This window comes from Carcharodon carcharias, chromosome 9 (genome assembly GCF_017639515.1).
Source record: "Carcharodon carcharias isolate sCarCar2 chromosome 9, sCarCar2.pri, whole genome shotgun sequence".
Classification (NCBI taxonomy): Eukaryota; Metazoa; Chordata; class Chondrichthyes; order Lamniformes; family Lamnidae; genus Carcharodon; species Carcharodon carcharias.
In genome coordinates, this window is record NC_054475.1 from 17,062,895 (window position 1) to 17,088,147 (window position 25,253).

The following is a 25,253-nucleotide window of genomic DNA, read 5'->3' on the forward strand; positions in this document are numbered from 1 at the left end:
TTTCCATTTCCAGCATTTGCATATTTCTGGTTTTGTGGAGTGAGAATGCTGATATAAGAGTAAATTTTGTTAAATATCAGGGGTAACTCCAACTGCGGAACATTGTTTGAAGGGAGTGTAGATTGGATTGCAGTGATTTGAGTACCTGCATCATGGCCCTTCAGAGGTTTGGTTGTTAAAATAGACGTACGGTAATGTGAGGGCCATTGCGAACTGGGTGTACTGGCCTGATGTCTATATGGGGCAGCATTCTGTAAATCTTCCTCTGTTGTGCTCATTTAATGCCTTATAATCATTAAGGCTGACACTCCAGCGCAGTTCTGAGGGAGTGCTGCACTGTCAGAGGTGCCACCTTTCAGATGAGATGTTAAACCGTCTGTCATCTCAGGTGGGCCTTGAAAATCCCAAGGCATTATTTTGAAGAAGAGCAGGGAAATTATCCCTGATGTCCTGGACCAATATTTATCCCTCAATGAAAATCACAACAAATAAATTATCCGGCTATCACATTGCTGTTTATGGGAACTTACTGTGGGCAAATTGGCTGCCATGTTTCATGCACTACGACAGTGACTGCACTTCATTCACTGTAAAGTGCTTTGAGTTTTCCAGTGGTCATGAAAGGTGCTATATAAATGCAAGTCTTTTTTTTCTCCCTGTGACAAGCAGGATTTAAAATTCCCCCAGCGACAACAACTTGCATTTATAAAGCACCTTTTTAAGTAGTAAAATATCAGCTGTGATGACAGGCGAGTGTTTTGGATGCAGCCCTAACCCTGATATCCAAGTGTGTCTTTGATCTTACAGTTCATATGCACCCGTTTGCCCCAGGTTCGAACTGTATGAAATCGGGTAAGCTCACAGCCTTGTTGCTTCCCGAGATGTGTTGCGACCGGTAATTGCGAAATCTGGAAATGACTGGGAGCAAGGATCGGAATTTTGCTTGTCATTCCTGAGGCAGTGTGATATGTCGAGATGATGGTCATGATGGGACACCCTGTTTTAACCAATGCGATGCCCAGTTTCCCCCGCTTTCCCCAAATTCTAAATATTTCTTTGTCATATTGAAATGACTTTTTTTTTGTGTGAGAGCAGAGGGTGAGTTAGATTTCATCAGTCACTTGTGTGTTTTTTCTTTGGGTCAGGTGCATCTGCCACCGTGTTAAGTCTTTAAAAAATGTGATTTTTTTTTTCCCCCAGCCGCCTGTTCTGCTGCTGATTATAACTGCATGTAGCTTCCTCTATGTAGGTTGCAAACTAAAAAAAGGTCCTGTTGATTTCGAGAAGAGGAAGTGTTGCATAAACCCGATGGGTCAGAAACGATTTGCTTCTTAATACTAGTTGGAGATTCTTGCTAGTTCACAGAATCTGAATTCTAGCTGCTTTGATTTATTATTTAATATTTTTACTTGATTGTCTTTTTTCCTGATCTCCAAGCTTCATTCTCTCACTTTCAGCAAGTGTTCTTGTTTATCCATTTGACCATGCTGTGCACTGCTGTGAACTCTTGCTGTGCCTAAGCTTGAAATATACAGATTTACTCCTACTTCCTTCTCCCTTTGCATTCAAAACCTTTTCCAACATCTTCTGCCCTAACATGTTTCTTAGCACTTCAAAACTGTGAAATTTCTTACATTTCTTTCTGACCGCTTTGCAGAACACCTTTGGTCTGTCCGCTAGCATTACCCAGACCTCCCTGTCACTTGCCATTTCAACACTCCACCCTGCTCTCATGCCCACATGTCCGTCCTTGGCCTGCTGCAATGTTCCAGTGAAGCTCAATGCAAACTGGAGGAACAGCACCTCATCTTCCGATTAGGCACTTTACAGCCTTCCGGACTGAATATTGAGTTCAACGATTTTAGTTCATGAATTCTCTCCTCCATCCCCGCCCCCTTTCTGATTATCCCCCTCCCTTTTGTTTTTCCAATAATTTATATAGTTTTTTTTTCCCACCTATTTCCATTATTTTGAAATGTATTTCCATCCATTGTTTTATCTCTACCTTTTAGCCTTTTTAGTATTCCTTCACCCCACCCCACCCCCACTAGAGTTATCTGTACCTAGTTTGTCCTGCTTTCTACCCTTAATTAGCACATTCTTTTAGATTACATCACCACCTTCAACACCTCTTTGTCCTTTTGTCTGTGACATCTTTTGGTTATCTCCACCTATCACTGGCCCTTTACCTAACTCTTCTTGTCCCAACACCACCCCCCCCCCCCCACCCTTAAACCAGCTTATATTTCACCCCTTTCCTATTTTTACTTAGTTCTGTTGAAGGGTCATGAGGACTCGAAACGTCAACTGTGCTCTTGTCCGCCGATGCTGCCAGACCTGCTGAGTTTTTCCAGGTATTTCTGCTTTTGTTTTTGTTTTGGATTTCCAGCATCCGCAGTTCTTTGCTTTTAAATTTCTTACATTCCTTTTTAATACAATTTGCAGGTTTTTGAAACTCAAACTCAGCATCATCTAACTTACTAATACTGAAGGAAAGAAAGACTTGGATTTCTGTAGCACTTCTCCCATCTTTAAGACATTCCAAAGCGCTTTACAGGCGATGATGTGAAATGTAATCCTGTTGTAAAGTAGGAAATTTGTGCAAAACAAGATCCCACAAACAGTAACGTGAGAATGACCAATAATCTGTTTTAGAGATGTTAGCTGAGGGGCAAATATTGGCTGGAGAACTCCTACTCTTCTTCAAAATAGTGCCAGAGTATTCATGGTGAAAACATCAGAAGCAAGTTCTATCCTTACATCGCAGTCGTGCACAAGTAGCAGGAGTCACTGGATGGTGAGCAGGGAAAACACCCCTGCCAGGTTCAGTTTATTCCTCAGGCCACTGGTTCTGAGAGCAATTGGAGCAGCTGACTCAACACAGAGCAAGGAGGCAAAGTGGGACTTTCCTGCATGGTATGACACAGTGCCACCCTGAGTTTACCAACTGTGCCATTGCTGGGCTGGTGAGTCTCACTTGAAAAGAAGTAGCTTGGGATACACTGGGAAGGTCAGCCTTTATTGCCCATCCCTAATTGCCCTTGAGAAGGTGGCGGTCAGCCGCCTTTGTGAACCGCTGCCGTTCCTGTGGTGTAGGTACACTCACAGTGCTGTTAGGAAGGGAGTTCCAGGATTTTGACCCAGCCACAGTGAAGGAATGGCGATATATTTCCAAATCAGGATGGTGAGTGGCTTGGAGGGGAACTTGCAGGTGGTGGTGTTCTCATATGTCCGCTGCCTTTGTCTTTCTAGGTAGTAGAAGTTGCGGGTTTGGATGGTGCTGCCAAAAAAGCTTTGGTGAGTTGCTGCAGTGCATCTTGTAGATGGTACACTGCTGCCAGTGTGCGTTGGTGGTGGAGGGAGTGAATGTTTAAGGTGGTGAGTGGGGCGCTGATGAAGCGGGTTGCTTTGTCCTGGATGGTGTTGAGCTTCTTGAGTGTTGTTGGAGCTGCACTCATCCAGGCAAGTGAAAGATTATGACTCAGTAATGATGAAGAAACAGAGCTTATTTGCTCCTTTGGTGATTAAATTTTGGTGTTAAGAGCTTCATTGTAATACAATGTGCACTCTTCACAACAAGATCTATGTCTGGGTGTGTGTTTACTCTCTGACTGTGTTCGGTTGTTCTAACTCAGCTCAGTAAGGTGGAAACTAATAAAACCTTGTAACTGATGGGAAGCTGACCAGGGGACTGCAACACATATTTTAAAGATGGATAGATTTTATTTATTTTTACTATTGGGATGAGCAGAACTCTGCAAAAAGACAAGTTGAACAAGGAAGTGATGTGTAGATAAGGAAGAATTCACATTTCTATAATGTCTTTTAAGTTCTTGGAATGTCGCAAGATGATCTGCAGCTAAAAAATTACTTTTGAAGCACTGTCGCTGTTGTAATAAAGGAACTGAGTCAATTTGAACTCAGCAGGATCCCACAATCAACAATGAGATAAATGACTAGTTATTTTTGGTGGTGGTTGAGGGATGAATGTTGATCAAAACACCGAGAAGAACTCTTTGAATAGTGCTGTGGGAGATTTGATATCAGAATAGGCAAGCTACACAAGGAGTGTCATGGGGAGTGTCACAGAAGCTGACATATAGGGCTCCAGGGCCTGATTTTCACCAAGTCGTAAGGAGCCATTTCAAAATGACGGGAGCTGATTCCAGGATTCCCGTTCCCAGTCCCAGCACCCCTAATTTTTGAGGGGTAATGTTGTGGATGGCAAGTGCACGCCCCACCTGGCTGGCTCTGTGGTGGGGGGCAGGCACCTCAGGCATCTTCTAGAATTCACAACACCCCCCCCCACCCCCCCACCCCAACCTGCCACCTGTAATTTTCATGGAGTCGGGCCAGCTCCTCCATGTCTGGTGGTTCATGGCCAAGAGGGGTCGTGAACCATAGTTTGGACTTAATTCTTACCCACGTCCCCCACTCACCACGTCAACTCATAACTCTTCATATCCTGCCTCGGTAGTGAAAATCCAGCCCTCAGTCTCTGAGTGTGCCTTGACCTTCTGACTAAGAGGTAAGAGTGCAACGGATGTAATCTTAGTGACAACTATACATGTCAGAAAGAAATTGATCTGTCAAATGGCTTGTCCTTATTGCATGTACCTACTCTTCCTAATAATCCACATTTACAAGATAGAGTTAATATATAGTGTGTCATCCTGCAACAGAATTGGTACAATCATGTTAGAGAAATGGGTTTAATTTGAGCGATGGGACAAGTGAGGGTCTGTCAATGGCAGCAATGAATTAGGCACGTGGCAGGTTAAGGCTTCGTCTCTATATAACTAATTTCAGAAATAGAAACTGGACAAACAGTGAATAACAGATTTGAAAGAAAGAATGACTTGCATTTCACAACCTCAGTGGGAGACTGGGGTGTGGAACTAATTTGTCTCAGAGGGCTAGCATTGACTAGATGGGCAACTTCTCCTATGATAGGATGTCCCAAAGTGCTTTACAGGCAACAAAGTACATTTCCAGTGTAGTCACTGTTTTAATGTAGGACACACGGAAGCCAATTTGTGTTCAGCAAGATCTCACAAATAGCAATGTGATAATAACACCAGATAATCTGTTTCTGTGATGTTGATGGGGGTCTAAATAGTGATTTTGGGATCTTTTACGCCAAACTGAGAGGGCAGATGGAGCCTTGGTTTAACATCTCATCCGAAAGCCAGTACCTCCAACAGCGCTGCACACTCTCAGTACTGGACTGGAGCATCAGCCATGATTTTTGTGCTCCCAAGTCTCTGGAGTGGGGCTTTAACACACAACCTACTGACTCAAGAGGCAAAAATGCTACCCACTGAGTCACGGCTGAAACATATGGGATTAGAAAGTAATGTTTATTCCGATTTATTGTGGTCTGTTAGTTGATGGTCCGGTATGTCTCTGTGTGTGCACTGCCAGGTGCCTGTGGGAGTGGAGGAACCATGGATGAGGGAATATGGCCTGGCCCACTTTGTCCACAGCTGATGGGTTGGAAACATCACTTGGGTGATATTGTCAATTTGATTTTGCTAGTTTTTTTTTGTGATCTGTTTTTGTAGAGTGATTGGCAATTAAGTTGCTGCTTTCCCTGTTTTGCATTGGACATCCTGCTGTTTTTTGTAAACAGAATACTATTCCCATTTGTCACGATGCAGAGCTGAGAGTATGGCAGTTTCTTGATGCGTTTTAATCAGCAGCACTCTGGACCGTTTTCCAAACCCTGACACACGCCAAACTTGGCAAAGGGTTTTCTAGGCCTTTACAACACCCCCTTTATCACCACCAATTGGGAATGGGATACGTTGAGACTTTTCATTGAAATAATCTTTAGTGTGGGAAAACACTTGCTAAAAGAGAGTAGAACAAGCAAGTGAGGACTGTGGGTAAATGCCGATTTCCCAGAAACACTGCTTACACAACTCTTCAGAGTTCTGCATGAATACAGCACTGTTCCCGCAACACATCTCAATTCTACTTGTCTTTCACGGCATGTGGACATGCCGCAGTTAAGTCGCTGGTGCAAAGGCCCGAGGTCAGTTACTATTGTAATTTCCAGTCACAATGACTGCACTGTTCTGGCACTGATCTGTATTCTGGGTGTTGTCCTTCTTAACCATGATCTGCAGCAAACATCCAGTGTACTGAGCTCCAGCAAAGCTCTGCTGCCTTATACTGATCACCCTGACTTCTAAAGGCTTTGTAGAATTTTACAACACGGAAAGAGGCTATTCGGCTCATTGTCTCTCTGCTGGTTCCTTGAAAGCGCTATCCAGTTAGCCCCACACCCCCTGCTTTTTCTGCAGAGTCCTACAAATCTCGTTTTTTTTTTCTTTCCAGCTAGTTATCCAATTTACTTTTGAAAGTTATTATTGAATCTGCTTCCACCACCCTTTCAGGCAGCACATTCCAGATCACAACAACTTGCTGAGTGAAGAAATTCTTCTCATCTCCCCTCTGGCTCTTTTGCCAATTATCTTAAATCTGTGTCCACAGCTTACTAACCCTTCAGCCAATGGAAACAGTTTATTTTTGTTTACTCTCTCAAAACCCTTCATGATTTTGAACACCTCTATTAGATCTCCCCGAACCTATACGCTCTAAGGAAAGTGACCCCAGTTTACATAGGAAATGGATATACAGCACAGAAACAGGCCATTCAGCCCAAACAGTCCATGCTGGTGTTTCTGCTCTATTCCCTTCTCCCATGTATGCTTGTTTAGCTTCCCCCTAAATGCATCTATATTTATCTCCAGCCTCTCCACATAACTGAAGTCCCTCATCCCTGGTAAGGTGCTATTAAATCTCCTCCGCACTCTCTCCTTGATACCCTTCCTAAAGTGTGGTGCCCAGAATTGGACACAATACTCCAGTTGAGGTTTATTAATTGGTGATTTATAAAGGTGGAGCATAAATTCCTTGCTGTTGCACACTAAATCTAATTTAACAGGCTTGGACAAGTGTAGATTAATTAAGGAAAGCAGCATGGGCTTGTTAAAGACAAATTATGTTCAACTAACTTGATTAAGCCTTTTGATGAGGTAACAGAGATGTGTGATGTGGTATATGTACATGGATATCTACAAAGTGTTTGATAAAGTGCCATATATCAGGCTTGTCAGTAAAGTGAAAAGCCATAAAGGTCCAATAGCAGCATGGGCACAAAGCTGGGGGAGTGACAGGAAACTGAGAGTAGTGGTGAATGGTTGTTTTTCAGACGAGAGGATGGTATATTGTGGGGCTTCCCAGGGGTCGGTGTCAGGACCACTGCTTTCCTTGGTCTCTATGAATGACTTAGACTTGGGTCTGCAGGGTCACAATTTCAAAATTTGCAGAAAACACAATGTTTGGAAGTATTGAAAACTGTGAAGAGGCTAGTGATAAGCTTCAAGAGGACAAAAACAGACTGGACGAATGAGCAGACACATGGCAGATGAAATTTAATACCAAAAAGTGTGAAATGATTCATTTTGGTGGGAAGAATGAGGAGAGGCAATATAAAATAAAAGCTACAATTCTAAAGGGGGTGCAGGAACAGAGAGACTGAGGGGTATTTGAGCACAAACCATTGAGGGTGACAGGCCAGGCTGAGAAAGCAGTTAGTAAAGTATTAAAACCCTGGGCTTTATAAATAGAGATATTGAGTAGAAAAGAAATAAAGTTATGGTGAACTTTTGTATGATACTGGTTTAACTTCAACTGGAGAATTGTGTCCAGTTTTGTGTGCTGCACTTTAGGAAGGATGTCAAGCTCTTGCAGAGAGTGCAGAGGTTCCAGGACTGACCAGCCAGATTTTCGCAGAGTCTCCGTGAGTTTGCAACCCTTTAAAAATGGCAGACGGGACCTGTATCCAAATTTCCGACAGATCCCATTTTTGCCAGTAGGGGAAAGGGGACAGGACATGATTCATGCAGGTAGGAAACTGAATTCAGCAAGGCCATTTGAATTCAGTGCTGTGTTCAACTAGACCCCATTTCCATTGCAGCTAGGGCCTTATCCCATGGTGTGGGACTCACAAGTTTATGGAGGGGATGTAAATGCTCTCGAAGGGTAGATAAGGTATGTAGAACGTCAAGCTATGAATTTATTTAAATCCTCAGCCTTTTAAAATTTTGAAAAAAAAGCCTGCCATATCTGTTCCAACATATCTGTTACAATAGCTGTTTGTTGACATACTCTAAGGACTATCGTTATATTATTAGTAATAATTGGCTGCTTTACACAACCTACAATTACCCGAACAAGGTGTTTGTAAGTTCACAGTTTGACAGCTCAAAGAGACTAATAAAGGATTAGTTGTCGGGTAATGACTTAAAAATCTGCTTATTTTGATAAGGGATTAAGGTACTTCAGGGACTTTTAAAGTTTTGAATGGGCTTTTATAAATGGGATTTTTTTTAATATAATGAAAGCTGTAATAGATATTTAGATCTTTATTTTATTTAATCTCAACATGGTTCCTGATGTCTGCCCATGGTGGATACTGGGTGAGCTGGTATGGAGGGAGTACAATGGGTTGGCATAGAGTCTGTAAGGGGCCAGTGGGGTGGGTGGGTGAGGGGGCATGATTATGCTTGGATGGGGAATGGGGGAGTGCTAGGGGAGTGCTAGGGGAGTGCTAGGGGAGTGCTAGGGGAGTGCTAGGGGAGTGCTAGGGGAGTGCTAGGGGAGTGCTAGGGGAGTGCTAGGGGAGTGCTAGGGGAGTGCTAGGGGAGTGCTAGGGGAGTGCTAGGGGAGTGCTAGGGGAGTGCTAGGGGAGTGCTAGGGGAGTGCTAGGGGAGTGCTAGGGGAGTGCTAGGGGGTGTGGGGGGGGGGTGGGTCTGAGGGGTTAGAGAAAAGGGGGCCTAATATTTAACAAAACAAATGGGACAAAGTTCCATACAATGAGGCGGGCCTTTTAAATATCCTGCCTCAGTACCCAGCTGCTCATGGCTGCCTCTGATCTGCGTCCGGGATCAGCGGGCCCGATTCCTCCCCCATTCGCCCTTCACAGCGAAAATCAGGACATTCGGGGCACTTTTCCCTGAGACGGGCTGTTCCTGGGAAATTTCCCAACTTCAGCCACCTGCCTTGGGAGTGAAAATCCAGCTGGATGGACTTCAGTTATGTGGATAGTCTGGAGAAGCTGGGAATGTTCTCCTTAGGGAAGAGAAGATTGAGTGGAGATTTGATAGAGGTGTTCAAAATCATGAAGGATCTGGTCAGAATAGATAGAGAGAAACTGTTCCCATTGACGGAAGGATTGAGAAGCAGTGGGCACTGATTTATGGTGAATGGAAAAAAAATCCAAATGTGACTTTGGGGAAAAACATTTCTAGACAGCGAATTGGTAGGATCTGGAATGCACTGCCTGCATGCTCGGGGGAGAGTCAATTGTGGCTTTCAAAAAGAAATTGGGTAATCTGGAGAGAAAAGTATTTAAAATGCTGTGGGGGAAGTGGGACTAGACGAGTAAGAGCTGGCACAGATATAACAGGTTGAATGGCCTCCTCTGTGCCTTAACCAGTTCGTGTTTCGATTATGAAGGTCAGCATCTTATATACTTTTTAAACAGCCTTATTGACTTATCCTGCCATCCTCAAAGATTTGTAACTGCAAAGCTCCAGGTTTTTCTCTTACTGCACAGCTTTTATATTTTATCATTTAGTTTGTTTTCCCTCCTCAATCTCCCTGTCAAAATCCATCACTTGGCATTTGTTCCCTCTCCTTTATACTTGGAATGGGAATAAGCTATCGATATATTTTCATAGTTTCCTTTCTTTCCATCCCACACAGTTTCCAGTTCAGTCTGGAGCAGAAGCTACATTCTAAAGACCTTTTTAAAATTGAAATCAAGTTTGTCCCCGTACCCCTTCATCCTCTGAAGCAGGGATAGCATTTGGATTCTCTTTGATATAAGAGAGAAATAATCAGTGAGATTTTTGCTCCCTGGTGTAGTGCTGAACCATTGATTAAGGAAGATGCCTGGTTCAGTTCCTGGATGATGTGAATTAGAGAGACTGCGAAGTTCTTGGGGAAATTGATATAGGAGGTGACAAGGTGTTGGCAGGCTTAAAAGTGGACAAATCTAAGCAAGGGGGGAGGGGAAGAGAGACTGGGCTGGATCCAGAGGGGGAAGGGATGTTGGGTCAATTTGATGATTTAGCATTCCCAGTGTTCTGCTTCACACGACAGCGTTTACATCAAGAACAGGAGTCTCTGAATGGAAAATGACCAGCAGATCCATTCGGCCTTCTACCATCCTGATAGTCACATGATGGAACAATAATGGAGCCATTAACTAATCACAGAGATCAAACCCTATCAATTAGCTGATATTCAGGATTACGGTGAACTTTCCTACTGTTTAAAGCAGTGATTGTTTTTTTAAAAAAAGAGCAATGCATGTACAAAGCAAGTCCCCACAACCAGTAATGAGATGAATAATCAGTTAATTTGCTTTTATTGCTGGTGTTGGTTGAGTGAGGAATGTTGGTCAGAACACTGGGCCAATCCGTTGTTCTTTGGATCTTTAAATTTACCTGAAGCATCAGAACAGGCAGAGCTGTGGGGTTTTTTTTAATTCATTCATGGGATATGGCATCGCTGGCTGGGACAGCATTTATTACCCACCCCTAATTGCCCTTGATCAGAGGGCAATTAAGAGTCAACCACATTCCTGTGGGTCTGGAGTCACATGTAGGCCAGACCAGGTAAGGACGGTAGATTTCCTTCCCTAAAGGACATTAGTGAACCAGATGGGTTTTTACAACAATCGACCCTCTTCAAAAGGCAACGATCCCTCGACTTGACACTGGGTTGTCAGCCTGGATCATGCATTGGAACCTGAGCCCAGGACCCTCTGACTCTCAGACGAGTGACCTACCTGCTGAGATTATGTGCCTTATTTTTGATAAGGTTTTTGACAGAACAAGTTAAGGAGAAACAGTTTCTGGTGGCAGGAGGACCTAGAAGAGACAGATTGAAGGTATTTGACAAATGAGTCGGAGGCAAGATGAGGAAAGATTTTGTTTCTGCAACGAGTTGTTACCTGCAATACACAGCCTGAAAGCGTGGTGGAAGCAGATTCAATAATAACTTTCAGAGGGGAATTGGGTGAATACTTGCAGGCTATGGGGAAAGAACAGGGGGGAATGGGACTGATGGGGTAGCTCTTTAAAAGAGGCAGCACAGGCATGATGGGCTGAATGACTTCGTTCTGCGCTATATGGTTTTGTGATTCGATGTCAGAAGATGATAGGAATTCTGTTTGATCATCAGTAGCCTCCGATGAACATGTAAGCTTGCAGATTGATGGGATCTTCTATGATCTCTGAACCTCCACATTTTTTGTTATGTCTCTTTAACTGTGCTGGCATCTGTAATGTTGAACTGATTGTTGTGAAGCAGTACTTTGCTGCAGCAAACACCCAGCAGTAACATGCACTTGATTTGAATTAAATACATTCATTAGCTCCTTTGTAGATGACATGTAGTCCTGAATCTGGGTCTCTTTCACCCCCGCCCGCCCCACCTTGCCTCGCTCTCATCTGCAATAGGTGCTGTCTCAAAGGGTGATGGGAGTAGCTTCAATAATAACTTTCAAAAGGGAATTAATAATTGAAGTGAAAACATTTGGAGGGCTATGTGGAAAGAGCTGAAAACATGGGACTAATTGAACAACTTGTTTAAAGAGCCAGCACAGTTATGATGGGCCGAATGACCTCCTCTTGTGCTGTAGAGTTCCACAATCTCCCTTTTAAAGCTTGCTAATTTCATCTTTACTTCCTGATCCCTTGACCCTAATCCAACTCAACTTTCCACCCTGACCTTTACACTGGCTGACATTTTAAGCATTTCCTCTACTTGGATGCCATCTCTCTTTTCAAAACCCCTCTTGTAAATCCTTCCCAGTTTAAATAATCCATACTCTATCCTGGCAACTAAGCTCAATCTACAGCTTTTCTTTTCTCTCCAAAGTTCTTGAATATGGTGTCCAAAAGGAATAAGAGCAGTGGTCCATTCGGCCCTTTGAGCCTGCTCTGCTATTCAATACGATCATGGCTGATCTTCAACATCAACTCCCACTGTTTGATCCCTATATCCCTTCATTCCCTTATTGTCTAAAATTATCTCAGCCTTGAATATGCTGTGTTGTAGACTCCAAATTCAAACATCCACCTTTCCTCAACTCTGTCTGAATTTCTTAAGCTTCCATCTCTGAAGTGGGTTTAACTAGAATCATGAACGATATTCTCTGTTACTGTGACCACGATGTATTATTCCTCCTCGATCTCTCAGCAGTCTTTGATATGCTGAAGTGCTCTGGGGTGTTTTATGTTAAGGTTGATATAGCAAAGCAAGTTTTGAAGATGATGAAGACATGAAGCATACGGTCACAAAATGAACCACCTTCACCATGCAGATGTACAGATTCTATGTAACACCAAGCCTAGTAACACAGCCGTTTTGCTGTGATGGTCGGTCAGGAATTATGGTGCTAAGATTCCACCTGTCAAGTATGGATCTTATTTGTCCCTTTAACTCATAATGTTCCACTGTGGTTGCAGAAAACAAACACTTATAAAATGAGACGCATCCACTTTATGTTGACAAGCAATATGGCCATTAGTCAGCATGGAGACTCACTAAGAGTTACACTGGAGTACAGGTGTCAGCTGTGGCTCAGTGGGTAGTGCTTTCACCTCTGAGTCAGAGATTAGTGGGTTTAAGACTTCCTCCAGACACGAGAGACCATAATCCAGCCTTGACACTGCAGTGCAGTACCGAGGCAGAAGTTTCAGATGCGATGTTGAACTGAGGCTCCATCTGTCCTCTCAATTGAATGTAAAAGATCCCAAGGTGCCTGTTGGAAAAATAGCAGAGGATTATTTGATCATTATCACATTATTGTTGTCACATTGCTGTTTGTGGGACCTTTATGTGTGCTGTGTAGTGGGGTAGAGTGTGAGTGAGGAAGGCGTGTAAAGTGCAATGGGAATGGGGCAGCTTCAATGTGATTTGCCTGGTAAAATGTTTATTTCACCTTCAAACTTTGTGCAATGATTTTGTGGTTTTATTGCAGAAGGCAGTCAGTTCATGTTGAACAAAATCAAAAAGGGGAAGGAGTTGCTGAGGTTTATAAAAATACAGCCTGTGGTTTGCTTAACATTTCCCCTGTGCGATAATCCTTTTGATGTGCAGAATCAGTCTGTGCAGTACACACCGGTTAAACATTGACTATCCACTCACATTTGCCACTGTGGGCCTCATTTACATCTTGCACCTCTCCTCTATCTCTGGGGTCCCGTATGCAAAATTATAAATACCACAAAGTAAAAAACTTTTTTTTTTTTCTGATCAGTGTTATCCTTTGATTGGAGTATAGTTCAGTGAGCAATGGCTGATCTCCTATATCCCACCAGAGTGATGGATCTCCGTATCAGAACATAGAGAGTGAGTGATGACATGCAATTCCAATGTAGAGGACTGCCAGACCTGACTGTGACTCCGCTCAGCATCCACTCCACAGTGATTAGAAGCTGCAGCGTAGACTGACTTCCCTTCCCATCCCAGTCCAAAGGCCAATTGGAACTGTGGTCATCCAAAACTCTGCCTGTATCCTTAATCATACTAAATCCCACTTACCTATCACCTCTGTGCTCCTCAAGCAACTGAGTTCATTAACATTATGTTCCTTATTTTCAAATCCCTCCATGGTCTCGCCCCTTCCCTATCTCTGTGATCTCCTTCAGCCACACTATCCTCCGAGATTGCCACACTCTTTCATTCTGGGCTCATGAGAATCCCTGGTTTTAATCACTCTGCCAATTGGCAGCTCTGCCTTCAGCTAGCTGGGCCCTAATTCCCCCTCTACACCTCTCTCCCCCTGCCCACCAGATTACAAGAAGGATCTAATTGCCCGAGACCCAGAGAGGATATTTGTGAGGATGATGATTTTGGTTCTAAGAAAAGAATGGAGAGGCTGGGCTTGTTTTCTTCAGAACAGAGGAGGCTGAGGGTGAGAATTACGAGGGGTCTAGACAGAGTGGATGGGAAGGAACTGTTTCTGTTAGCAGAGAGGTCAATAACTGGAGCCCATAGAATTAAAGTAATTGATAGAAGGACTGCGGGGAACATTGAGAAGTTTTTTCACTCGGAGGGTTTTGGGCTTCTGGATCTCACTGAAAGGGTGGTGGGGGCAGGAACCTGCATTAAGCTTAGCAAAAAAAACCTTTGATTTGCAATTGAAATGCAGTAACCTACAGAGCTCCAGTCCAAGAAGTGGAATGTGGGACAAAAACAGAAAATGCTGGAAAAACCCAGGTCTGACAGCATCTGTGGAGAGAGAAACAGAATTAATGTTTCGAGTCCATATGACTCTTCTTCAGAGCAGAATGTGGGATTGGCTGGTCAGATCTTTTTCAGCTAGCACCAGTAGGGTGGCTGAATGGCCTCCTGTGCCATAATTTTCATGATGCTATAGATTTTGTGCTTCCCAATGTTAGATTCAGCTGTAGGGATCATTTGAAACTGTATAATGTTCGAGTACAGCATTGGTGGCACAGGTCTGTCACTGTGTAGCACTGGGGTACAGTATTAGTGGGTATAGGTCTGTCACTGTTTAACACTGGGTACAGTATTGGTGGGGACGGGTCTGTCACTGTTTAACACTGGATACAGTGCTGGTGGGGACAGGTCGATCACTGTATAACATTGGGGTACAGTACTGGTGGGGACGGGTCTGTCACTGTATAACACTGGGGTACAGTACTGGTGGGAACATGTCTGTCACTGTATAACACTGGGGTACAGTACTGGTAGGGCAGGTCTGTCACTGTATAACACTGGGGTATAGTACTGGTGGGGACAGGTCTGTCACTGTATAACACTGGGGTACGGTACTGGTGGGGACGAGTCTGTCACTGTATGACACTGGGGTACAGTACTGGTGGGGACGGGTCTGTCACTGTATAACACTGGGGTACAGTACTGGTGGGGACAGGTCTATCACTGTATAACACTGGGGTACAGTACTGGTGGGGACAGGTCTGTCACTGTATAACACGGGTACAGTACTGGTGGGGACAGGTCTGTCACTGTATAACACTGGGGTACAGTACTGGTGGGGACAGGTCTGTCACTGTATAACACTGGGGTACGGTACTGGTGGGGACAGGTCTGTCACTGTATAACACGGGTACAGTACTGGTGGGGACAGGGTCTGTCACTATATAACACTGGGGTACAGTACTGGTGGGGACAGGTCTGTCACTGTATAACACTGGGGTACAGTACTGGTGGGGACAGGTCTGTCACTGTATAACACGGGTACAGTACTGGCAGGGGCAGGTCTGTCACTGTATAACACTAGGGTACAGTACTGGTGGGGACAGGTCTGTCACTGTATAACACTGGGGTACAGTACTGGTGGGGGCAGGTCTGTCACTGTATAATACTGGGATACAGTACTGGTGGGGGCAGGTCTGTCACTGTATAATACTGGGATACAGTACTGGTGGGGACAGGTCTGTCACTGTATAACACTGGGGTACAGTACTGGTGGGGACAGGTCTGTCACTGTATAACACTGGGGTACAGTACTGGTGGGGGCAGGTCTGTCACTGTATAATACTGGGATACAGTACTGGTGGGGGCAGGTCTGTCACTGTATAATACTGGGATACAGTACTGGTGGGGACAGGTCTGTCACTGTATAACACTGGGGTACAGTACTGGTGGGGACAGGGTCTGTCACTGTATAACACTCGGGTATTGTACTTCCACTCTCCACCCTTGCCCTTCACTTTGGTCCCTCATGTCCACACTCCCCCACCCATCCACTCCCTGCTTCCTGCCTCCCAAATCTCCTCCCCCTATCTGGCCCCTCCCACCAAAGTGGCATGAAATATCTCAGACTGTGTAATAAAAACACAACTGGTCAGTCAGTGCTAGTGGGAGTAATGATTCAGTCAGATCTACATACGAGTGTTGACTGGTCTTTCCTGGTGTCAGATGCTGGAAAATCTGCCTTGGTTTTGTTCTTTTTGATTTTATTAAGTCTCAGAACCTCCTGCATTTCTGCTGTTTTTTTTAAAAAAAATTGTGTCAGTCCTATTCTTGAGGCCCCAGAATTGAGTCCTAAGCAAGCCAGACTCCTTCCTGGGCACCCAGCTTCTGATCGTGAATAGCCTGGGCAGAATTAGGTCATAAACCATAAACCACTTCAACATTTAACACCCAATTGAGAAGTCAGTTGTTGGGATTGTGGTTGAAAAAAGTGCACCCGTCCAGCAAGCTGTGTTGCTGTGTCTTACTGAGAATGCATCAATTTCTGGTGACAGTCACATGCAGGCACTTGGTGTACAGTGTCAGCCTGGCATTTAATAATAATAACCAAAAGCTTTCAGACTTGATCAGATCTGAGATCTCTCATTGAGGAATTGATCTAATTAGAGCAACTGGCTGCAGAAAATCCATTCTCTCCCTTCTCTCTCTCTCTCTCTCTCGCTGTGTCTCCGGAGGTTATTTAACTGTCAGCTGTGTACCTAGAACGGGGGAAATTCACCACAAATATGAGATCTTGGAACACTATTGAACCACAGTACTTGCAGTATTTTTGAATGTTTGTTGACATTTATTGCTCAGTTGCCATGAGAATAGGAAGGAAAGGGCTTCATATTGAACTGAAGGTGCTTTAATAGTTCTTATTGGCTGCTGGGCTAGTTCAGAGAGCGATGAGTAAACCACGTTGGTGTGGAACTGGTTGGGGAAGGGGAGGGAAAGGGAAGGGAAGGAGGGGGGAGGGTGAGGCGGAGGAGAGAAGGTGATGGAGGGGGAGGTAAAAGGAGAGGGAGCAGTGTGGGATGGGAGTCAGCATCTCTCTCTGCAAGGCCCTTATGATTATGGAGTGCAAAGGGACTTGGGATGGTGCAAAGGGACTTGGGAGTCCTAGTCCAGGACTCTCTTAAGGTTAACTTGCAGGTTGAGTGAGTAGTTAGGAAGGCAAATGCAATGTTGGCATTTATTTCGAGAGGACTAGAATATAAAAGCAGGAATGTGATGTTGAGGTTTTATAAGGCTCTGGTCAGACCACATTTAGAATATTGTGAGCAATTTTGGGCCCCATATCTCAGGAAGGATGTGCTGGCCCTGGAGAGGGTCCAGAGGAGGTTCACGAGAACGATCCCAGGAATGAAAGTCTTAACATATGAGGAACGTTTGAGGACTCTGGGTCTATACTCGGAGTTTAGAAGGATGAGGCGGGATCTGATTGAAACTTACAGAATACTGAAAGGCCTGGATCGAGTGGACGTGGGGAAGATGTTTCCATTAGTAGGAGAGTCTAGGACCCGAGGGCACAACCTCAGAGTAAACGGAAAACCTTTTAGAACAGAGATGAGGAGAAACCTCTTTAGCCGGAGAGTGGTGAATCTATGGAATTCATTGCTACAGAAGGCTGTGGAGGCCAGGTCATTGAGTGTATTTAATACCGAGATAGATAGGTTCTTGATTGGTAAGGGGATCAAAGGTTATGGGGAGAAGGCGGGAGAATGGGGCTGAGAAACTTATCAGCCATGATTGAATGGCGGAGCAGACTCGATGGGCCGAATGGCCTAATTTCTGCTCCTATGTCTTGTGGTCTTATAATGACGAGATATTTGTCTGATTCCTTTGCAGTGATTTAGTTCTGACGAAGAGTCGGGAGTCGGGACTCAAGCGCTCACAATGTCTTCTCGCACCGGACTGCGCATGCAGCTAATGCGGGAGCAGCTACAGCAGGAGGAGCAGCGGGAGAGAGAGCAGCAGCAACAAGCAACCCTGCATTACATGCAGCAACGCATGGCAGTCAATGCCACACCTGCCATTAACGTTAGCAACTCTGCCTCCTACCAGCCCCGGCCACTGGTTCCTGTTGAGGTTCTAAAGGTACCAGTTAACTCTCCAATTACCTCCAGGTTTCATCTCTTTCTTCAAGGCACTGCACTCAGTACACTGTGGGGAGCAGGGCAAGGCTGCAATCAAACCTGGATGTGTCCTCTCCTGTCTCACTTCCTACCCCATAAGTCATTTCCCAGGCCCCTCTCTCCCCCTTACTCCCTCCCTCCCATTCCTCCTTCCTCACCCCCTTTGTCTCCCTTATTACTTTCCCTCCATCCTCCCCCCTCTCTTCACTATCTCACTCCCTCCTTTTGCCCCTCCTCCTCCATCCCTGCTCCTGCCCAGTACATCTCTTCCCCTCCCCCTGCCCCTCATATGGGACACTTGCCTTTATCAATCGAAGTATAGATTACAGAAGTAGGGAAGTCATGTTGGAGTTGTATAGAACCTTGGTGGGGCCACAGCTGGAGTACTGTGTGCAGTTCTGGTTGCCACATTATAGGAAGGATGTGATTGCACTGGAGGGGGTGCAGAGGAGATTCACCAGGATGTTGCCTGGGATGAAACATTTAAGTTATGAAGAGAGGTTGGATAGACTGGGATTGTTTTTATTGGAGCAGAGAAGACTGAGCGGATGACCTGATCGAGATTATGAGGGGCATGGACAGGGTGGATAGGGAGCAGCTGTTCCCCTTAGTTGAAGGGTTAGTCACGAGGGGACATAAGTTTGAGATTGCCCCAAATGTATTGATAAATCAGAAATGGGAATATGGAAATAAGCAACAGGATGGCATCTTCAAGGAATGAGAGCTCAGGTTTGGGGGTGAACAATGGGGAAGAGGTTGGGGTAGAACTAGGTGTGATTCTGGCTGAGTTAACTCATACTCTCAAAACTGTCTATCCATGTGAAACACGTGCAGAAATTGTTTACATGCCTCCTTATTGTGTCTCCCAGAAACATCTCAAAAGCATTTGACATCCATCGATAGCTTCGAAATACCATCACTGTTGTTATTTAGGCAAACACAGCAGTGCACAGCAAGAGCCCACAAACAGCAATGCGGAGGATGTGTTTTATTTTGGCCTTGTTTGAGGGACCAGTGTTTTACCAGAACTTTGGGAGAACCTGCTGCTTATTGTCAAGTAATTCCATGGGTTTCTTAATATTCACCTGTTTAGACAGGAGGGTACCTCTGACATTTCAGCACTCCCTCAGTCCTGAGTCGCAGAAGAGTCTGCCTGGGTTATGGAGGAGATAATTGTTTGTGCAAGAGCCCAACCTTACCATGTGGAGAGTTCTGTGATTAACTGTAAATGTTTAACATTGGGAGGGGGTGAAAAAAAGGTAGGACTTGACTTTGAGGTGATTTCTGAGCATGTGTTATAGCTTCAGCCGTCAGTGCAGTGAACTCTGACCTTCTGAAGTATAATGTAGAGAATCTTGTGCCAGCGATCAGGCTGGGAGCACAGCACGGATTTGTATCAGGAATACTGGCGTTTAGATTTCAGCCTATTCCTTTATTGCTTGTTTGCTTCAATCCGCATGTTCAGAGTTAGTCATTTGGATCCGTTTATAATCCCAGTCCCAATGATTCATTCTGCTCACTCCTATTTTCCTCTAAAATCATGTTTCGTCAATCCAAGAATAAACAAAATAAAATTGGCCGGGTGGTTAACAGTGAGGTTGAGTTTCTTGGGTGACAGGAAGATATAGACGGGATGGTCAAATGGGCAGATAAGTGGCAGATGGAATTTAACCCTGAAAAGTGTGAGGTGATACACCCTGGAAGGAGTAACTTGATAAGGAAGTATTCAATGAACGGCATGACACTAGGAAGTTCTGAGGAACAAAGGGACCTTGGCGTGTGTGTCCATTGATCTCTGAAGGCAGAGGGGCATGTTAGTGGGGTGGCGAAAAAGGCATATGGGACACTTGCCTTTACCAATCAAGGTATAGATTACAGAAGTAGGGAGGTCATGTTGGAGTTGTATAGAACCTCGGTGAGGCCACAGCTGGAGTACTGTGTGCAGTTCTGGTCGCCACATTATAGGAGGGATGTGATTGCACTGGAGGGGGTGCAGAGGAAATTCACCAGGATGTTGCCTGGGATGAAACATATAAGTTATGAAGTGAGGTTGGATAGACTTGGGTTGTTTTCATTGGAGCAGAGAAGACTGAGGGGTGACCTGATCGAGGTGTACAAGATTATGAGGGGCATGGGCAGGGTGGATAGGGAGCAGCTGTTCCCCTCAGTTGAAGGGTCAGTCACAAGGGGTCATAAGTTCAAGGTGAGGGGCAGGAGGTTTAAGGGGGATGTGAGGAAAAACTTTTTTACCCTGAGGGTGGTGATGGTCTGGAACGTACTGCCTGGGAGGGTGGTGGAGGCGGGTTGCCTCACGTCCTTTAAAAAGTATGTGGATGAGCACTTGGCACATCATAACATTCAAGGCTATGGGCCAAGTGCTGGTAAATGGGATTAGATAGGTAGGTCAGGTGTTTCTCACGTGTCGGTGCAGATTCGATGGGCCAAAGGGCCTCTTCTGCACTCGAGATTCTGTGAAAATTAGCAGGGGGAACAGAGCTGCCAGGGAGTCACATTAACCACTTGTGCTTTAAGGGAAACTGGTTAGTGGGCAGTTAAGTTCCCCAGGTTGTTTTACAAGACCAGGAGCTGCAGGGAACTGAATGTTGCTGAACTTGAATTTCCCAGTGGGATTCATACGCTGATGACTGTGGGGAGCCTGAAGAAGCTGTAGCTTCCCGTCCCAGTAAAGGTGGCAGAAAAAGGGATCAATCTCAGGCGGAGGCCTGAACAGCTACACTTCATCAGTTTCTATGGAATGGGGAGCAGGAATGGAATGAAGAGTAAGGTGCAGGAGTGGGAGTGGGGGCCAGGAGCAGTAGGGTCAGGATAAGAGGCAGGAGCAGAAACCTCATCATGGGTTTCTAATTTGCCTGGTACTCCCTCAACACCATCCCCATTAAACACTTCCAGGACAGGTACAGCACAGGGTTAGATACAGAGTAAAGCTCCCTCTACACTGTCCCCATCAAACACTCCCAGGACAGGTACAGCACAGGGTTAGATATAGAGTAAAGCTCCCTCTACACTATCCCCATCAAACACTCCCAGGACAGGTACAGCACGGGGTTAGATACAGAGTAAAGCTCCCTCTACACTGTCCCCATCAAACACTCCCAGGACAGGTACAGCACGGGGTTAGATACAGGATAAAGCACCCTCTACACTGTCCCCATCAAACACTCCCAGGACAGGTACAACACGGGGTTAGATACAGAGTAAAGCTCCCTCAACACCGTCCCCATTAAACACTTCCAGGACAGGTACAGCACGGGGTTAGATACAGAGTAAAGCTCCCTCAACACCGTCCCCATTAAACACTTCCAGGACAGGTACAGCACAGGGTTAGATACAGAGTAAAGCTCCCTCTACACTGTCCTCATCAAACACTCCCAGGACAGGTACAACACGGGGTTAGATACAGAGTAAAGCTCCCTCTACACTGTCCCCATCAAACACTCCCAGGACAGGCACAGCACAGGGTTAGATACAGAGTAAAGCTCCCTCTACACTGTCCTCATCAAACACTCCCAGGACAGGCACAGCACAGGGTTAGATACAGAGTAAAGCTCCCTCTACACTGTCCTCATCAAACACTCCCAGGACAGGTACAGCACAGGGTTAGATACAGAGTAAAGCTCCCTCTACACAGTCCCCATCAAACACTCCCAGGACAGGTACAGCACAGGGTTAGATACAGAGTAAAGCTCCCTCTACACTGTCCAACAATATTTGCCTCTTGCACTATCAAGGGAGCACCATGCCTTTCTGAATCGTTGTGATATTTAAAATGGGCATTTTTACCCTAAGCTTAAGTGTAGATGTGGAACTTCCTGCTGTGAGTCACTGACTGCATTCAATCTTACAAAGCACAGGATTGCTCTTTCCCTGTTTGATATAAAGTACTGACTCAGAAGACCGCTTTCTGTGCAAAAGATCGATGTGGGAGGGGGAGGAGGAAGGCATGAGTTCCCGAAACCGGACAAAGCCAGATTTAATGCCTTAATCTGAGGGTGACATTTAATTATAAAATGAAGAACTTTTCTGACCTCAGAAATGACTGGGGGAAGGGATGGCCGAATGCGATGAAGGAAGTTTGTGTTTGGAATTTCTGACTGTGCAGTAACTTGTCTTTCTAACAAAGCACAGTCTCCAGCTCCTTCTCTTGCTCATTTCATTGCTGCAACAGTAAAGAAGCTTCTATTCCTCCTTCCATCCACCACGCAGCCCCCTGCAATCCCTTCACCCTCTACTGGTTCTTTTTCCCCCTTGTCAGCTGAGGCTCAGTGGGCTGCACTCTCGCCTTCGAGTCAGAAGCGAGTGGGTTTGAGACTAGAGTATCAAACCCAGACTGACATTCCCACTTCAGTACTGAAGGGGTGCCGCGCTGTCAGAGGGTCAGGACTGAAGGGGTGCCGCACCGTCGGAGGGTCAGGACTGAAGGGGTGCCGCGCTGTCCGAGGGTCAGGACTGAAGGGGTGCCGCGCTGTCCGAGGGTCAGGACTGAAGGGGTGCCGCGCTGTCCGAGGGTCAGGACTGTAGGGGTGCCGCGCTGTCGGAGGGTCAGGACTGTAGGGGTGCCGCGCTGTCGGAGGGTCAGGACTGAAGGGGTGCCGCGCTGTCGGAGGGTCAGGACTGAAGGGGTGCCGCGCTGTCGGAGGGTCAGGACTGAAGGGGTGCCGCGCTGTCGGAGGGTCAGGACTGAAGGGTGCCGCGCTGTCGGAGGGTCAGGACTGAAGGGGTGCCGCGCTGTCGGAGGGTCAGGACTGAAGGGGTGCCGCGCTGTCGGAGGGTCAGGACTGAAGGGGTGCCGCGCTGTCGGAGGGTCAGGACTGAAGGGGTGCCGCGCTGTCGGAGGGTCAGGACTGAAGGGGGTGCCGCGCTGTCGGAGGGGTCAGGACTGAAGGGGTGCCGCGCTGTCGAGGGTCAGGACTGAAGGGGTGCCGCGCTGTCGAGGGTCAGGACTGAAGGGGTGCCGCGCTGTCGGAGGGTCAGGACTGATGGGGTGCGCGCGTCGGAGGTCAGGACTGAAGGGGTGTCCGCGCTGTCGGAGGGTCAGGGACTGAAGGGGTTGCCGCGCTGTCGGAGGGTCAGGACTGAAGGGGGTGCCGCGCTGTCGGAGGGTCAGGGACTGAAGGGGTGCCGCGCTGTCGGAGGGTCAGGACTGAAGGGGGTGCCGCGCTGTCGGAGGGTCAGACTGAAGGGGTGCCGCGCTGTCGGAGGGTCAGGGACTGAAGGGGTGCCGCGCTGTCGGAGGGTCAGGACTGATAGGGGGGGTGCCGCGCTGTCGGAGGGTCAGGACTGAAGGGGTGCCGCGCTGTCGGAGGGTCAGGACTGAAGGGGGTGCCGCGCTGTCGGAGGTCAGGACTGAAGGGGTGCCGCGCTGTCGGAGGGTCAGGACTGAATGGGTGCCGCGCTGTCGGAGGGTCAGGACTGAAGGGGTGCCGCGCTGTCGGAGGGTCAGGACTGAAGGGGTGCCGCGCTGTCGGAGGGTCAGGACTGAAGGGGTGCCGCGCTGTCGGAGGGTCAGGACTGAAGGGGTGCCGCGCTGTCGGAGGGTCAGGACTGAAGGGGTGCCGCGCTGTCGGAGGGTCAGGACTGAAGGGGTGCCGCGCTGTCGGAGGGTCAGGACTGAAGGGGTGCCGCGCTGTCGGAGGGTCAGGACTGAAGGGGTGCCGCGCTGTCGGAGGGTCAGGACTGAAGGGGTGCCGCGCTGTCGGAGGGTCAGGACTGAAGGGGTGCCGCGCTGTCGGAGGGTCAGGACTGAAGGGGTGCCGCGCTGTCGGAGGGTCAGGACTGAAGGGGTGCCGCGCTGTCGGAGGGTCAGGACTGAAGGGGTGCCGCGCTGTCGGAGGGTCAGGACTGAAGGGGTGCCGCGCTGTCGGAGGGTCAGGACTGAAGGGGTGCCGCGCTGTCGGAGGGTCAGGACTGAAGGGGTGCCGCGCTGTCGGAGGGTCAGGACTGAAGGGGTGCCGCGCTGTCGGAGGGTCAGGACTGAAGGGGTGCCGCGCTGTCGGAGGGTCAGGACTGAAGGGGTGCCGCGCTGTCGGAGGGTCAGGACTGAAGGGGTGCCGCGCTGTCGGAGGGTCAGGACTGAAGGGGTGCCGCGCTGTCGGAGGGTCAGGACTGAAGGGGTGCCGCGCTGTCGGAGGGTCAGGACTGAAGGGGTGCCGCGCTGTCGGAGGGTCAGGACTGAAGGGGTGCCGCGCTGTCGGAGGGTCAGGACTGAAGGGGTGCCGCGCTGTCGGAGGGTCAGGACTGAAGGGGTGCCGCGCTGTCGGAGGGTCAGGACTGAAGGGGTGCCGCGCTGTCGGAGGGTCAGGACTGAAGGGGTGCCGCGCTGTCGGAGGGTCAGGACTGAAGGGGTGCCGCGCTGTCGGAGGGTCAGGACTGAAGGGGTGCCGCGCTGTCGGAGGGTCAGGACTGAAGGGGTGCCGCGCTGTCGGAGGGTCAGGACTGAAGGGGTGCCGCGCTGTCGGAGGGTCAGGACTGAAGGGGTGCCGCGCTGTCGGAGGGTCAGGACTGAAGGGGTGCCGCGCTGTCGGAGGGTCAGGACTGAAGGGGTGCCGCGCTGTCGGAGGGTCAGGACTGAAGGGGTGCCGCGCTGTCGGAGGGTCAGGACTGAAGGGGTGCCGCGCTGTCGGAGGGTCAGGACTGAAGGGGTGCCGCGCTGTCGGAGGGTCAGGACTGAAGGGGTGCCGCGCTGTCGGAGGGTCAGGACTGAAGGGGTGCCGCGCTGTCGGAGGGTCAGGACTGAAGGGGTGCCGCGCTGTCGGAGGGTCAGGACTGAAGGGGTGCCGCGCTGTCGGAGGGTCAGGACTGAAGGGGTGCCGCGCTGTCGGAGGGTCAGGACTGAAGGGGTGCCGCGCTGTCGGAGGGTCAGGACTGAAGGGGTGCCGCGCTGTCGGAGGGTCAGGACTGAAGGGGTGCCGCGCTGTCGGAGGGTCAGGACTGAAGGGGTGCCGCGCTGTCGGAGGGTCAGGACTGAAGGGGTGCCGCGCTGTCGGAGGGTCAGGACTGAAGGGGTGCCGCGCTGTCGGAGGGTCAGGACTGAAGGGGTGCCGCGCTGTCGGAGGGTCAGGACTGAAGGGGTGCCGCGCTGTCGGAGGGTCAGGACTGAAGGGGTGCCGCGCTGTCGGAGGGTCAGGACTGAAGGGGTGCCGCGCTGTCGGAGGGTCAGGACTGAAGGGGTGCCGCGCTGTCGGAGGGTCAGGACTGAAGGGGTGCCGCGCTGTCGGAGGGTCAGGACTGAAGGGGTGCCGCGCTGTCGGAGGGTCAGGACTGAAGGGGTGCCGCGCTGTCGGAGGG

General features: G+C 48.0%; 1 protein-coding gene across 6 annotated transcripts in view; it reads left to right on the forward strand.

The window, feature by feature from the left end:
* The window catches only part of tfeb (transcription factor EB), a 96,416-nt gene that overhangs the window by 33,279 nt on the left and 37,884 nt on the right, over positions 1 to 25,253 (forward strand). For all 6 annotated transcript variants that reach the window (XM_041195014.1, XM_041195010.1, XM_041195015.1 and 3 more), the window contains one exon: positions 17,662 to 17,910. In XM_041195014.1, the coding sequence (XP_041050948.1) occupies positions 17,710 to 17,910 (201 nt within the window). In that variant the 5' untranslated portion in view covers positions 17,662 to 17,709. The remainder of the gene's footprint in view (positions 1 to 17,661; positions 17,911 to 25,253) is intronic.